General features: G+C 46.3%; 1 protein-coding gene across 1 annotated transcript in view; it reads left to right on the top strand.

Moving 5' to 3' along the window:
* The first annotated feature begins 1,338 nt into the window (after positions 1-1,338).
* Positions 1,339-15,989, top strand: part of LOC135819133 (uncharacterized) — a 30,746-nt gene continuing 16,095 nt past the window's right edge. The window contains exons 1-8 of the mRNA XM_065332287.1: positions 1,339-2,733; positions 6,396-6,500; positions 9,942-9,984; positions 10,356-10,434; positions 12,481-12,525; positions 13,028-13,080; positions 13,724-13,803; positions 15,754-15,800. Coding sequence (XP_065188359.1) covers positions 2,353-2,733; positions 6,396-6,500; positions 9,942-9,984; positions 10,356-10,434; positions 12,481-12,525; positions 13,028-13,080; positions 13,724-13,803; positions 15,754-15,800 — 833 coding nt within the window. The 5' untranslated portion in view covers positions 1,339-2,352. The remainder of the gene's footprint in view (positions 2,734-6,395; positions 6,501-9,941; positions 9,985-10,355; positions 10,435-12,480; positions 12,526-13,027; positions 13,081-13,723; positions 13,804-15,753; positions 15,801-15,989) is intronic.

The following is a 15,989-nucleotide window of genomic DNA, read 5'->3' as shown; positions in this document are numbered from 1 at the left end:
GGCGTGGCCAAGGTCGGCAAGGACTTTACTTGCCAACTATTAGTACTTGGTTGACTTGAGTGTCTTGTAGACCCAGGTGCTCGAAGTCCGTACATGGTATCCTAAGTTCGTACGCCCATAATTTCATGTTCTGTTATTGTATTCGACTCAAATATTTTATCGAGGGGACAGTGTGGTATGTTCTCCTCGCGTAGCAATTTTCAGGGATCTACGATAAGCAGAAGTCCCATACCACGCGAGTGGGTTTTCGAGTGCCCATACGAAATACAAATTGGGTTACATTTCATGCAAAAATCAACTTTGCCAAGACCGATTTCGAACGGACACAGCGTCAAACAGACCTTCACTCAATCATCAAGAGCCAGCTTAGAGCTGACAATGGCCAGAGGAGAAGAATTTACAGAGAACCACCAATTCTTGCAGAAAGGTTGACACTCCTGGCATCTCCACCACTGTTTTCCCGCGGTTTTCACAGCGCAGCTGCTTCTTCTCTAAACCGACTAAAACAGCTTGCAGTTTGGCAACAAACTACGCTTTTGCAAGAAATACTGGTGGAGGCACATGCCAAACATATCCCTTCGGTGCTTTCGTCGTAACCGAGGGATTGCAAGTTAGCAATTAGCAGAAATATGTCTGTATTTCGAGTCACCTCTGATCAGTACGGACTTAGAGTACCCTCCGCGACACAACAATTTGATATGAAAAATCAGCGAACTCCAGAGAAACAGATCGGATCGAAAGATGGCCTGGTTCAATCGAGCCTGGCCTCAGAACAAACTTGGACAAGATACCTTCCATCCACGAGCAGGATTCTGGCAAGTGATCATTGCTAGTGTGAGTTTCAGCTCGACAAACACACACTGTAAAAGTGTACGGACTTCGAGTACCTGGGTCTACTCTTGTATGCTGTACTTGTACTTGTACTTGTAGTTCCAGATCGCAGTGCCAGCGTGCCAGCGAGGTCGATGGCATACTACTAATACTAGTAGACAGGTCATGTCGTGTAAGGCAGAACTGAACAAGCCCTGTTGGTGGAACCCGAAACTGGGCACGCGAAACCACAACGAGTTTCAACTAGCGAAAGAATGAAAGGAACATCAACTACTAGTACTAACTATTACATGTACTTGCTCAAGCTACTCATGAGTCAGAGTTACAGTACCAGGTTACGTTTGCTGCGGTGCATGTACTAACTAGTTTTGTTACTTGTCCTTGCTTGCCTGTGCTTGAGCATGGGAGAAGAAAGTCCGCAGCCTCGGCGCAGGCTAGCAACAAGCCGACCAGCATCCATGCCGGGGACGAACCAGCTACTGAGCTAGGTACAGACTACAGGACTCAGGAGGAGTGGTGCCGCTGGTGGTGGTGAGGACGATACGTACATGTATTGCTCAGGTTGGCAAGCTAGCGAAGTTCCTGCTCAACGCCAGTCCTGTACTGCTGTAGTTTGCAGGGTTGTGGGGCGACGTGCGATAAAGCGATCGCTTGGGTAGAAGTCCAACCCAGAGACATCATCTAGGGCTTAGTGATTGTGTGTACTGGAAATCCCAAGGCATTGGCATCGTCTAGGCACATCGGTCGCGGGCAGAGGGTTTCACGGTGAGGAATTCAGCCGACTGCTTCCTCAAGTCCCACTGAGGTGTTGCTACTGTGCCAGCTACATTGTTGTGAGTCTTTCAGATCTGCCATTCACCTCGTCGTCCGCGTCTTTTTGGGGCGTCTCACGCACGATGCCTTGGTCCGGCACATCTGCCCTGGTAGCAATAGCCGATGTCGTCTTCCTTGTCCTCCCTCAGTAGTGTTCCGTTGCGGTCTTCTAGACTTGCGCTGTTCTTTCTCCTTTGCTTGGCGAGTTCGCAGATGACATTCGAAGAGGTCTTCCAACCAGTTTCAGTCCTGCGGACCACAGTTCCGAGTGTGGTGGGAGCTGTCACAAGTCCGGATTTCGTTACTGTAGGACAGAACGTGACTTAGTTGGCAGTTTTTGGCGTGAAAGTGGGGAAGAAAGTGTGAGTGCGTCTGTCTGCGACGCGAAATATCATCATCATCAGCAGCAGCAGGAAGATTGTTCGCGCTAATAACGGCCCAAGGAGAGAGCGTGACAGATTACAGCCTGCTTCAGAGGTTCTGCACTGTGGCAGCTTTTAGTCAGCTGACCAGGCCTGACTGCGGCAGTGTTTCACAACAGTCACTGGTCAGGCTGAAGACTCGGCTGCTGTTTCCTACCAAGTATTTCAGCGTTTGCGCGCTGCCCTTTCCCGTCTGTCACCAGCCCATTCACAGCGGTGCTAGCTGTGGATTCCGAACAATCCCACAGAACCAATCCGTCACCCAGTCACACGTCTAGTGCGAAGAATGGGCTGTTGTGCAGTGTGCGCTAGACGTACGACAACGTCGTACGGTCCAACGTCTGGCGATGCTGTGAAGTGGAATCAGGGGAGTTCTAGCGCCACTGCTGCCAACGCTGGCGAGTCGTGGCGCGAGAAGAACCAGCCCGTGCTAATCGCTGCGAACACCAGCACTGAACTACTCTCCGAAGATGTGAAACGTTCGTCAATGCGCAGTAATTTCAGTATGGATCCTGGCCTGACGGCCATTGCCAGTGCAGAAAGGAGAGCTTCGGACGAGATGGATGGCGGACGAACGCCGCGGAAGCGGAAATCGAGACGACGCGATAATCGCATCGTGGTGCGTGTCCTGCTGCTGGACGACACATACCAGACGTTCAAAGTAACGGTGAGTCAGTGGCGCTTGTCACGGTGTGTGCACCACGCTCTTGTGCCGTGTGATCATGTGTGGGTGAGCATGCAATGGCCGCCAAATTATTCACCTCTATATCAGGTCTCCCCGATCTTCATGTCGCAGTTGTTGAGAAAAGAGCCCTTCCTCAGCTCAACGGGACAGGGTGCTCCCGTCAGGTTAGCTGCCTTGTTTGGTACGGAGAATCAGCCGGTCAAGTACATTGTACTAGTATTTTGTTTTCCAAGACTGGCATAGTCTGTAGTTGGTTGCATGCATTGTTTGCTGTCATCATACAGCCCTTGCAGGTGCACGCTTTCTTCACCTGTACTACTACTAGTATTTTTACAGTTCACCTCTATCATGCCATGGTGCAGCAGCATTCCAGCAGGGGTGCATGCATAGCTCTCCTTTCAGCTTTTGTGCAGCTGAACACAAATTACATCGGCCCACACAGAGGGAATGCAAGAAACTTCCCCATGTCTCACGCCGAAGACGAAGTGAATACAGTAGAAGTCATACTGGCTGAAGAATAAAAAAGACATCATTAATCTTAGAATTAGCAGTAACTGCTACAACTCATATTTCAGGAAGTATTGAAAATCAGAATGAACATGGGGCTCACTGCAGTCATTTTCACAAATCAGAAGCATTGGAGCTGCAGTGTTTGGCTATCTACTCCTGGACACTATTCAGCAATTCCCGCTGTCCATTACATGTTCGCTACATATTTGATAACGCATGCCCAGGGTAGGAAAAGCACAAAGCAGAGCTCAGGCATAAACAAAATTAAAAATGTACATGACATTGTACTGATGCACTTGGTGAGGGTAACAAAGTGGTACATGAGTTCTCAGTGAACATGACTGTGGTCTAGGGCAGCACAATGCTCAACAGATTCATAGCTAGTGTGTCTTTAGAGAAGGCAATTAAAAGTGACCAAGGGTGGGCCGAATAATGCTGGGGCAGGATTCTCACTGATTGCCAAGAAAGCTTGAGAGCTAGATTTGGGCTGGACAGTGTCAATAGATTTTTGCAATTCCATTCAAGTACATGTATGGGTAGGAATTGCTGGAGACGCAGGGGTAGCATGACTCACCACAAATTTGTACCAATAGCATGGCTGGACAGGGTGATTTTAATTCAAGGCCGCATTGCATAATGTGGGCACACACTCGTTGAGCCATTGCCTGGTATTGCATGCTAGCCATTTGCTAGGATCCCTTCACACATGTCTAGTATTGTCAGTCTATTGTTTCAGATATCTCCCGTGGGCATTTGCATAGGACACTGGCGCCAGTGGAGCCATCAATTTATCAGAATATTCTGTGTTGAGTCAACATTGCCCCCCCCCCCCCCCTTGCAACAGATTAGTTTGCCACAGATTAATTTCCCACCTTCTTCAACGTCATGCGGTTTATAGGCACCACAGCTGCTCGGTTAATGACGCGATTGACGTTTTACAGATTTCGGAGCTGTGCACTTATTGGTTTCCTCCTTCTACTGTAACTGATATGTTATTATCACGAGTTGCAAATTTAACGATTGTCCACTTTTGAAATTCATTGGTTAACGAGATGATAATATCATCTCGTTAACCTATGAATTTTATGTCAACGATCTTGCAAGTATTCCGGCATATCCACACACGACATATATGAAGCATTACAGCCTCGACGAATCTTATTATAACGAAGAGATGTAATATCCGTTAAAACGTTAGATTTACTTCCTCCTTATATGCATGTCTTACAGTGATGCTTGAGCAAGCCATGCTTACTTAGTTCCGCGTGTTTGGCATCACAAGAAGCATTCCTTGTTCAGGGAAGCAGCTGAGAAAGCAGAGACCCTTTGATCGCCTGACCTACTATGCCACAACGCTACATTGCTGTCTTTTTGATTGAGGCGCGCAGCATTATGTGTAAAGCCTAGGCAATTGCATGACTTCAGTCTCTCCCTCTCTCTCTTTCTCTCTCTTTCTCTCTCTCTCTCTCTCTCCCTCCCCGCTCTGTCGGTCTGTCTGTCTTTCTGTCTCTCTATATCCATTTTTCTCACGCACTCACTCACTCACTTCCTATCGACTTTCCAAACTAGTGACCAGCTTGGACAATGCTCTACCCTTGCACAGATCTCTCCTGGTTCAATCCTCTTTTGTCAGATCCTGCTTATGTTTTGTTCAGCTACTAGTACTGCAAGATGGGCAGCTTCCGTGAGAGAATGAACTGCGCTATTTTGCGACCATCGCACATCTGCGTACCGTATTTTTCCGGTTGTAAGTCGACCTTTTACGACTTAAAATAGAAGGAGAAAGGGTGGGGGTCGACTTACAACCGGGATTCGACTTATAACCGGGAACTATCAGTATGAAAGGTTTGCTCCCCACACCGGAGCTCGCGCTATTCCGCCGACTTTACTTGACACTTGACTGACTCACGACTGCCATCCAGAGCACACGAGAAGTCCATCGAACCTTCGACTCGGCAAACCTGCAAGAAAGCACCACTCCCTGCTCAATACACAGTGTTTCGGGGAATTCACCCCTCATCAGTTGAGCTTGAGTAGGCTGAGGAAGATTGTGCCTGAAGAGCACCACTTATATGGTGCTCTCCAGGCACAAACATCACCAGGGATACAAACTTACAGAGACGCTCCGCTTCCAGCGCGACAAACACCTCGTGAACACCAGATAGCAGCGTGAGTCAGTGTCGCTCCTGGACGGTGAGACAGACGTCGAGGACCCTCGGTCATTCGCAACGCTGTCACCTCCAAACCAACTAGTCGCAAGCCCGCGCTGGGCACAACAGTACGAAGTAGTGGTTGCGACTTCGGCGATGATTTGTAAGAAAGGTTTGCTCCCCACACCGGAGCTCGCGCTATTCCGCCGACTTTACTTGACACTTGACTGACTCACGACTGCCATCCAGAGCACACATGGACTTCTCGTGTGCTCTGGATGGCAGTCGTGAGTCAGTCAAGTGTCAAGTAAAGTCGGCGGAATAGCGCGAGCTCCGGTGTGGGGAGCAAACCTTTCTTACAAATCATCGCCGAAGTCGCAACCACTACTTCGAACTATCAGTATCTTACAAAAAATGACCTGCACTGCATGCACGGGTGCACCATGTTTATACATTCTGCCAGTTTATTGGCCTTTTTCAAGGATTGGGACGTTATATCCTCCAATAAGGAATGTTTACATGATTTGTTGATGTGTTAGTAGCAGGGAGTGGTTAGTAGTGCTTCTTTGGGTGAAAACTTTAAAACGCAGAATTGAGACCTCCAGATAGGGGGGTCGACTTATAACCGGGGTCGACTTACAACCGGTAAAATACGGTATATATATATATGCCACAAACTGCTCGGTACATTGATTTTTGGGCAATGCATGATCCAACCAAAGAGATCAAGTCGCGAAAGTTTCTCATTCTGAGCCATCGCAAATTAATGAAAACTAAAATTTTGCGTGAAAGTTTACAGAACACGATTTCTCCTCTACTGCATAATGTCCTTGGAAAAGAAGACATTGAGTGTGGCAAATCTGTGTTTTTGTAGTGCTGCATCTGGTCGTGAATTCTCTCCTGTTCTCAGTTCTCACAATCACTATAAGACTCTGCTTTCCTCTATCTTTCCTCTATCTTTTGCCTTTGTGTGTCAATGTTCAGCGCAAAATGCACGGTCAAGAGCTGTTTGATCTGGTTTGTGAGAATGTCAATCTGTGGGAACGTGACTACTTCGGTCTCCGATATCAGGACAGCCAAGAGCAATTGGTAATATGTTGGATGTGTGTGTGTGTGTGTGTGTATGGAAAAAATTGAAATGAAAAATAGGGATTCACTGGCCAGAAAAAGTCACTTCAAACAGCTGTGTGGTGGATAGCAGGCTAAAAATAGTGGTGGTCAATTCATCAGCCTTGCAAGCTGTTGAATGGTGTAATCCCAGCACAAGTTGCTATGTCTAACATAGCTGTTCGCTATCATCGCTTCCGCGATGGGCATGTCTGAGGTCTGAGGTGTGTGTGTGTCCCATATGGTGCAGTGGTATGTACAGTCGATTTCCAATCGAGAGGTTGCGGGTTTAATTCCCGACGATTATGGTCGCACTCGTCTTTCTTCTCTTTCTCATTCTCCTAGCTCTTCTTTCATTCTCCTGGGTGGTTACCAACAGCCATATATGCCGGAGTATGTGGTGTGGTGTGTGTGAAAAAAATAAAAATAAATGAAAAATAGGGATTCACTGGCCAGAAAAAGCCACTTCAATCAGCTGTGTGGTGGATACCAGGCTAAAATTAGTGGCGGTCAATTCATCAGCCTTGCAAGCTGTTGAATGGTGTAATCCCAGCACATGTTGCTATGTCTAACATAGCTGTTCGCTATCATCGCTTCCGCGATGGGCAGGTCTGAGGTCTGAGGTGTGTGCAGGCGGGAATGCATGCATGCGTGTGTGCGTGCGTTCGTGCATGTGTGTATAAGTGTGCGTGCATACATGTGCGTGTTAGCACGCGTACCAGAGATAGATAAATACCGTAATTCCGCGCATATAAGGCTTATATGTGAAATAATGCAGTTTGGGGATAAAATATCCAGTAAAACATGTTCGTTTTTTAGCCCATGGGCCAATATTCGAATTTTGAAGGTTCACGAAAAAGTACAAGTCCATGCTTATAGTGGGCCTACCATACTCTACTGGTAAACTGCACTGAACTGCTGTACCATGGTAGGAAGAGTCTGTACTGTGATAAATTCTACTTGACACGTGAGTTGCATTTGTGTCTGTTTATTAGCCCATGGGCTTATAAACGGAGGTGGGCTTATATCCGGATATAGGCCCGTGGGCTTATATGCGCGGAATTACGGTAGATAGATGGATAGAGAGAGAGAGAGAGAGAGAGAGAGAGAGAGAGAGAGAGAGAGAGAGAGAGAGAGAGAGAGAGAGAGAGAGAGAGAGAGAGAGAGAGAGAGAGAGAGAGAGAGAGAGAGAGAGAGAGAGAGAGAGAGAGAGAGAGAGAGAGAGAGAGAGAGAGAGAGAGAGAGAGAGAGAGAGAGAGAGAGAGAGAGAGAGAGAGAGAGAGAGAGAGAGAGAGAAAGGAAGGAAGAGGGGGCAGAGGCGTCACACACCGTATGGACAGTACGACCATGGTCGCGTACCACTTTCCGTCCAGGATAGTCCGCCCAGAACGCCTGTAGAGCATTAAAGGGGAAGTCCGGTGAAAAATTTAAATTTCAGGGTCGGTAGAGTTTCGGCCGCTGAGTCGAATGGTGTTGGTCCCACGTGTCTCCGACAAAGCGTTCTCGAGATATTTCCGTTTGAAAAACTGAGTTTCGGGGGCTGCGCCATGACGTCATGCGGCCGCGCCACACCCTCTGCAACGTCATAGCGTGCAGCTAGGTCAAAAGGAGTGCGTGAAAGCAATAGTGTCAGTGCTATTTCAGATGATTTGGCGACTGATATTAGGTGGTGCAAGCGACCCCGAAGACATGTAACTCCTTGTGAGAGTGAGGATGTAGCCATGGCTGACCTTCATGAGTTCGGTCTGGGGCTGAGAACCTCGGTAGTCAGCTGAAGAAATGGCCGCGCGGGCCGGTCAAGAGTGAGCGCTACTGAGTTTCCGACTGATGAAGAAGCAGCAGCTATTGCAGACGAGGCTGATGTAATTATCAGATCGCTGGAGAGCAGGGTCGCCAAAATGGAGAAGAGTAATGCGAGTGCTCTAAATGTTGTTCCATACCGATTAGATTCGCTTAGACTCCAGTAGCCTGCCACATGGTGATGTTTTGGTGCGAACTTGGAATATTTCGGACTACTCAATTGGAGAACAGTGCAGGCTCTTTGAACCACAGGCACGACTCTTCGCTCGCAACGCTATGGAATCTGAAAGTTCTAGGTCCAGAGCTGTTCGCTGTTTTGTCACTTGTCACGGTTGTGCACTCATCGCTGTAGCATAAAATAATGAGGCGGGTGCGGAAAACTAAAATTTCCTTTCTCAAAGCACAACCACCAGTACCGGCAAGGAGAAACGCACGTTCTCTGACTACATGACTGTACAATACGACTGATACGAGTGTAGTCATGACAAGTCCGTGTGTTGACTAATTTTCTGAGTCTTGTGTCAGTTGTGACATGAGTTTGTTGACTGCACTACAGCTAGATAACACACTGCAGGCACTGCACGCACGCAGCGCAGGGCGCATAGACCATGTAGACGGGCTAACGGAAAAGTCCAACTCGGAAACGGCTAAAATACGGTCACATGATAACCTCCAGGTTTACCGAGCTGAAAATCACAGGGTACGTAGTGTTTGTAACACTGAATCGAATGGTCTTGGTCCGAAGAAGCTGCGATAAACGGTTCCCCAATCGAACGCGCTCCGAATATGGCCATTTTTGTACACAACTAGATGGTGTGGCTACTTGGCTGCACGCTGTGACGTCATCACCTGGATCTGGGTGATGCGCGCTCAAATTCGCACATGTTCGATTGGGCGTATCTGACGAACCATAAGCCGCAGCCTCCTCGGACAGAGACCATTCGACTCAGCGCCCCGAACTCTACGGACTGTGAAATTTAAATTTTTCACCGGACTTCCCCTTTAAAACAGGCCCTGTTGGACAAAAATCCGTTTTTTCCCCCGGGTGACACTACCGGACCCCAGCCGTACCTCTTCCCACTGCCCTGTGACTCCCTGGGGGGGGGGGGGGGGGGGGGGTGGCTAGGGGAGAGATTGTGTGCGTATGTGCTTGTGTTGGTATGTTGGCATGGGTGTGTGGGGGTGTCTGCATACGCATGGGTGTGTGTGTGTGTGGGGGGGGGGGGGGGGGGGGGGGTGTTCACTTGCCATATTACTAGTAGAGAGGTTCTGCAAAGGAAAATTCGAACGAAGTTTCGCGACAGGCCTTGCGAAAATATGTATGAATTTTCGCACGATCTTTGTGTTCTGCACATTTTCGTGGTTTGCAGGCGCCAAGTGCACGTACGGCATGACCCGATCTCACGAAGCTTCCCACGAAAGTTCATTTCGCGTGCCCTGCAAGTTTCTCGTCCAAAGTTGCAAAAGTTCGTGCGAAGCTTCTCACTTCATGACGTTGAGCGAAAGTTTGTACGCATTTTCGTTTTGCAGAACCTCTCTATTGTGCACTTGAATTATCTCCAGTGAAGAGTCACCTAACACCCAAACATTTTTCAATCTCTTTTTTCCTCGCTGATGCTGTAGTACTGGTTGGAGCTGAATGAGCGGATCATGAAGCAGATCAAAGGTAAGGCAAAGCCTGCACTATTAAAGAAACTGCATATTGATACCCTGGAGTTTAGACATTTTATTCACCATTGTAGAATAGAGATCTTGATAATGTACATGAACAAGAGCTTGTCTCACCATCACAAGCCTCCCCCCCCCCCGTGGTCGTCTCGGCATGCATGGTGTACCGTTCAAGTAAGCATGTGATGTGAGGACAATAGTCAGGTCCTTTCATTCACTACGACATGATGTCATCCATGCCTCTCGTTATGTCATTGCTGCCTACTATGACTTCATTTCAGATAGAAAGTGATGTCATGGGTGTGTTTTCTGTGGTGATCATAGTGATGCACTGATGATCATGCTGATGGTAATTTCTCGTTTCTGCAGTCTCGCCGAATCCAGTCTGTTATCTGTGTGTCAAGTACTACATTCAGGAACCTACAACACTTACTGAGGAAATCACCAGGTACACAGCATGTAATCCTGGGTAGCACTATCGTCTATGAACCAGGATTTTGTTAGAGAAGGCTCCACGTGTGTTTGTGTGTGGGGGGGGGGGGCTGCCTGCACGTGATTCCTGGTAGCCTAATGAATATAATGGCCCTAGAAAGGCGGGGGGGGGGGGGGGGGGAGGGGGTCAGATCCAGTCTGTGTGTCCTTCTTTTGCAACAGTGGCACCTGGCACTGGCTCACACCCAGAACATGGTACCCCGATGAGAAGTTACCGTATTTTCTCTAATAAGAGCCCGTATTTTCTCTAATAAGAGCCCAGGGTTCTTATTTTTTCAGTGACAGCTCTACCCGCTCTACAGTATTAGAGACTGGGCTATTATTGGAGACTGGGCTCTTATTTTTCAATTATCAACTATCAAGCCAACTCCAATCTATACAGGCATAAACTGACCATATCAAGACTGATTTTTCAACCTTAAACTCAGGAATATTGTCAAAACAGATGTTTCACAATAGCATTGGCGCCAGGAAGGAAGCAGTAGACCGAAAACCTCCTTACAAATGTGTTCTTGGCATGTTGTACTGCTGGTTTATATGCACTTGTTGCATACTCCAATTGTGACCCGCGCAACTATTAGAGACTGTGCTCTTGTTATTTCAAACCACCCTCGCCCCGGGTCATTATTGGAGACTGGGTTATTATTGGAGACCTGGGCTTTTATTAGAGAAAATACGGTCGGTACTGCGTGAGTACGCAGGCTGTTACGGAGGGTAACAATGTAGAAGGAAGGGGGCCGCGAGTGTGTGCGTGTGTCACCCCTGGCAGATTGTTGGTAGGCCACCGTCCTGAAAAGACAGGGTGCTGGTTTGGAATCTTACCCGTGGATTCTTCTTTTCTAACATAAACATTACTAGTACTTAAAAAAAATAAAAAATCCACTAGCATGTCTAATGACTTTGAATAAAGCTGAAGTGTGAGAGATACTCATGACATGGTGATATTTCACCTACATGTACATGTATGTACATTTTAGTTTGACAGCATATTACAAGGTGGTGGAACACTGTGTTCGGAAACAGTGTCCCTCACTACAACCGTCCGCGGTTGGCAGAGCCCCAGTCTTGCCACCATCTGAACCACATGGGTGCTAGACCCGGTTCTGACCCTCATTATACTAGGGGAGTTACTAGGGGGAGTTGTTTCCGAACACGGTGTTCCACCGCCTTGTAATAATATGCTGTCAGACTAAAACGTGTTTCTACAATACAAGGTTCATCTAATGCCATGTATGTTGTTGTTGTTGTTGTTTCTTTATTTTACTTCACCATATGAACAGGCAAGACTGCCTTCTCACCGGGGCTATTGGCCCACGGCTCTCACGATATGATGAAATGAACATGTATATGACTAACGAAAGTCAAATTTGACGGCAGTGAGAATCAAAGGATACGATGATGGTTGGTGTGCTCTGCAATGGGCACTGCATTTTCAATCTTGGATCCAGATTTGAATGCATTAGGCATTCAAATGTGGATCCAACATTGAAAAGGCAGTGCCTGTTGACACCTGCTCACCTTTGCTTCTATTTTTCGCACTTGGAGTAAATTGCCCTGCAAGTGACGTTTTGAGCAGAACACTTTGTACACACGATGTTCTGCACAATACTGACTGACTGCGGGTAATACAACATGATACATGCAAAATTCACTAAGCCACTACTAAATCAGGGCAAAAGCAGGCTGAACCAAAACTAACCAGGACTAATCCGGACTAAACCCGGGCTAAACTTGGAATTATCCAGGTGTAAAACCAGACTAAACCCGAAGAAAACCCGAACTGAACCAGATCTGAACCAGGATTAATTAAACCTGAGCTCACCAAAGACTAAACGGGACAACACTTGGTCTAAAGATGGGCTAAGCTGTGAGTAACCAGGCCTAAACCAGTGCAAAACCAGGGCTCAACCAGAGTAAAAACCAGGATATAGATGAGGGTCTAGGATTTATCCTGGTTGCTCATGTTTGAGACTCGGTACAATCATACTCGTTCTGCCTGCAGATACCAGTACTTCCTGCAACTAAAGAGAGACATCCTCTATGGTCGGTGAGTAACTGCTGAATAAAAAAATTTATGGGACAATTTTCAGCGTACATTGATCCTTGAATGGTGGTGGCGTTCCTACGGATACGTTGCTGATAACGCCGCAAGCATGTTGAAAATGCAATTCATCTAGATATGGAACTCAAACAGGCCGACCAGTCTGGCCAGCTCATGCCATAGGTCTATTCTATGCGCCAGGGTGCAGAGCGGTACACACAGATACAGGAGACAAGAGGCTGTTTCGATGAAACCTTATTCAACGTGTCACGCAATGGGCATTCACCAGAAAGTATATGGGATTGGGTACTTGTACTTCTCATGTATGGAGCAGTGCGCGCATACCATTTACGTTCCGATGATGAAGGAGCCGGAATCACAAGCAGAATGTATTGGCTTCTATCAGGGAAGGTCTTTGAGCTGACCCCTACTATTCTGCCGTTGTCTATTGACAATTGTTTATCCATAGCTAAGTACTCCAGCTGTTCTCCCATTTTGGTTTCTGCAGTATTCTAGTGTCGCACGACACGGCAGTGCATCTCTTTGCGTGTGCTGTTCAATGTAAGTATGGTTGTTAGTTGTGTGTGTATGTGTGTGTGTGTGTGTGTGCGTGCGTGTGTATGTGTGTGTGGGTGCGTGCGTGCGTGTGCGCACGCGTGCAAGTGATGTAAAGGAATTCCACTCACGACTGGTAGTGCCATGCAGTTTGGTCCAAAGCATGGGGTGGGGGAGGGGGGGGGGGGATTCAAGTGGATCAAAGTCAGTGTTGTCATGACTCCAGACTGGTTGTGACGTGCACTTCCAAACCCTATTCACAGGAATATGCACTCTGTGTACTGAGAGTGCCTGGATGCCGTCACGGCGTGAAAGCAGAGCGTCGTACACAGCACAACAGTCGAGCAAAGGCTGCTTCGCATCTGCAATTCTCCTGAGTTGAGACAAACCAGTCTTACTCCACTGTTTTACTGAATGGCAACGAACTAGCCTTGCTAAACTGTTTTACTGCGGAAGACTCATTCCTTATTACTGCTTTCACATTCCCTACAAAGATTTAAAAGGACTGAAGATATACTTTTGTTGCTCCCCTGTGTTTTCCGCCCATTCTTCGTCTCTGTTTTCACTTGTAATTTATTTCCTCTCTCTCACCTTCTCAAACTTCCTTCTTTCCTGTTTCCTGGGTGTCTACAATATTGTCTAATCACAGCTGAACTTGGAGATTACAATGAGGAGGAGTTTGAGGACGGCTACGTGTCTGAATTTCTATTCTTGCCTGAAGAATATCAGGTGCGTTGGGGTGTGTGGTTGTGTGTGTGTGTGTGGGGGGGGGGGGGGGGGGTGTCTTGGAGGGTGCGCTTTTTGCTGGGAAGGCCAGATCCAGAGATCTCTAGAGAGGGTGGATGGAGTGGGGGTGGGGAAGAGGTGAAGTTAACATTACGACGACCGAGGTTCAAAGTTGTGATATGCACGCTTTGATCCACTGAAAGTCTTAGTGAACAGACAAAGCAGTTAAAATGTCCCTAAAGGACACTACAACAATTTTAATCTGGTACCCAACCACTGTGAGTGCTGGAAAACGCTTCAACTTCTTGTGAAGAATATACCACTCATGGGTATGTTGAGAGCCAAGAATTCCGAAATTATCGCTTTCTCGCGTTCATTTCTACTTTTGGAAATTCAGAACTACTTGACTGTGAGAACTGCTCTTGAATCACCTGAGCATTGTCCTGACTTGACGGAGGCAGCAGCATACCACGATCCTTCCAATGTCATCGAAAAACCATCGCTTGTGCAGAACCGCAATCACTTCGTTTTTGAAATTAGGGTGCAAAATTCTGCATTCTGGGCACTTTTGGCATTGTTTTACTATGGTGGTCGTGGTCGGGCGAAACAGTGGTCCTGCCAAAGCCGGACCGGCCGGAGCGGCTGCTACGCCCCTGGTATGTACATGAATATACACACAATGCTTTTTATATTTTTCATCGTTCCTGTTATTGTTCTTCACATTACATTTCCATCACAGTTATTTCTGTGTCCATCATCACTTTCTCTAGAATTTGTTCGCGACATCTCAATAAGACCTTCGTGAAATGACGCTTCAGCTGATTCTGTTTATTGCCATCCTTATACATGAATATACAGGTACATTAGGAAAACAGAGCAAGTAGGCTACTGACGTGACATTTTGTACATCATTGTACATGACACACACATACCAGTACACAAGGACACCGGTACACCACTGGTCTACAGCATGCAGATCAGATCTACTTTGAGTTAATACTCGTACAGTCAGACCTCGCTTATCCGGTCCTCCTTTATCCGGATCCCTCGCCATCCGGAAGAAAATCGTTGGTTACCGATTTACAGCATATGCCATGTACACATACAGTATGTGTGTTCGATTATCCGGTTCCCTCGCCTATCCGGATGTTTTTGTGGAAAACGGATGCAGTGTGCGGTTATGCGAGGTCTGACTGTAGTACAACCACACGGTGATCAAACAGACATTAGTTTTATATTAACGGGGACAATTACTGTGTAAAGGACGACAGGCAACGTGACAAGCGAGCTGTACAGCTCGACATCCCTTTGAAGAATGCCAGCGACCTAGAAGGAGCACGAGCATTTGCTGCAGACAAGTCGAAATGCAGATCAGACATTGTTTATGGATGAGTTTTTGTTGACTGGAGACAGAAGCGGACTTGGCTTAATTTCAGTGTATTCTCATGCATTGTTCTTTGGCCTTTGTACGCGTGCTGTGGTATTATTATTATTATTATTATTATTATTATTATTATTATTATTGACTGGTTATTATTATTATTATTATTATTATTATTATTATTATTATTATTATTATTATTATTATTATTATTATTATTATTATTATTATTATTATTATTATTATTATTATTATTATTATTATTATTATTATTATTATTATTATTATTATTATTATTATTATTATTATTATTATTATTATTATTATTATTATTATTATTATTATTATTATTATTATTATTATTATTATTATTATTATTATTATTATTATTATTATTATTATTATTATTATTATTATTATTATTACTGTGTACTTTCAGACACGCATGAATTTTACATGCTTTTTCAGCAGCGCATTTGCCAAATTTAGAGGAAACCGTTCATTGCCCGGACGTGCAACGTGCTGGTATGCATATGGGTGTTTGCATGTGTGTGTTCTTGTTATGGCATTAGACTCCGGAACTGGAGCAGGAAGTAGCGGAATACCATCGACAACTGGCGTAAGTGTTTCAATAATGTTGACCAACGTTCATTGCTACCATCACTAACATGCTGCAACATCCTTGTACCCAAGATATGCACACCCCATTGTACAACCCGGATATAACCCCGCTGGTGCATGGCATGTCTGGGCTTGCCTTCCTTGCGTCACGGGGTCACTCGCATCATTATTGTTCAATTTCTAGTTT

Source organism: Sycon ciliatum, chromosome 6 (assembly GCF_964019385.1).
Source record: "Sycon ciliatum chromosome 6, ocSycCili1.1, whole genome shotgun sequence".
Classification (NCBI taxonomy): domain Eukaryota; kingdom Metazoa; phylum Porifera; class Calcarea; order Leucosolenida; family Sycettidae; genus Sycon; species Sycon ciliatum.
The sequence above is the reverse complement of the archived record's forward strand: the minus strand, read 5'-3'. Positions and strand labels throughout refer to the sequence as shown.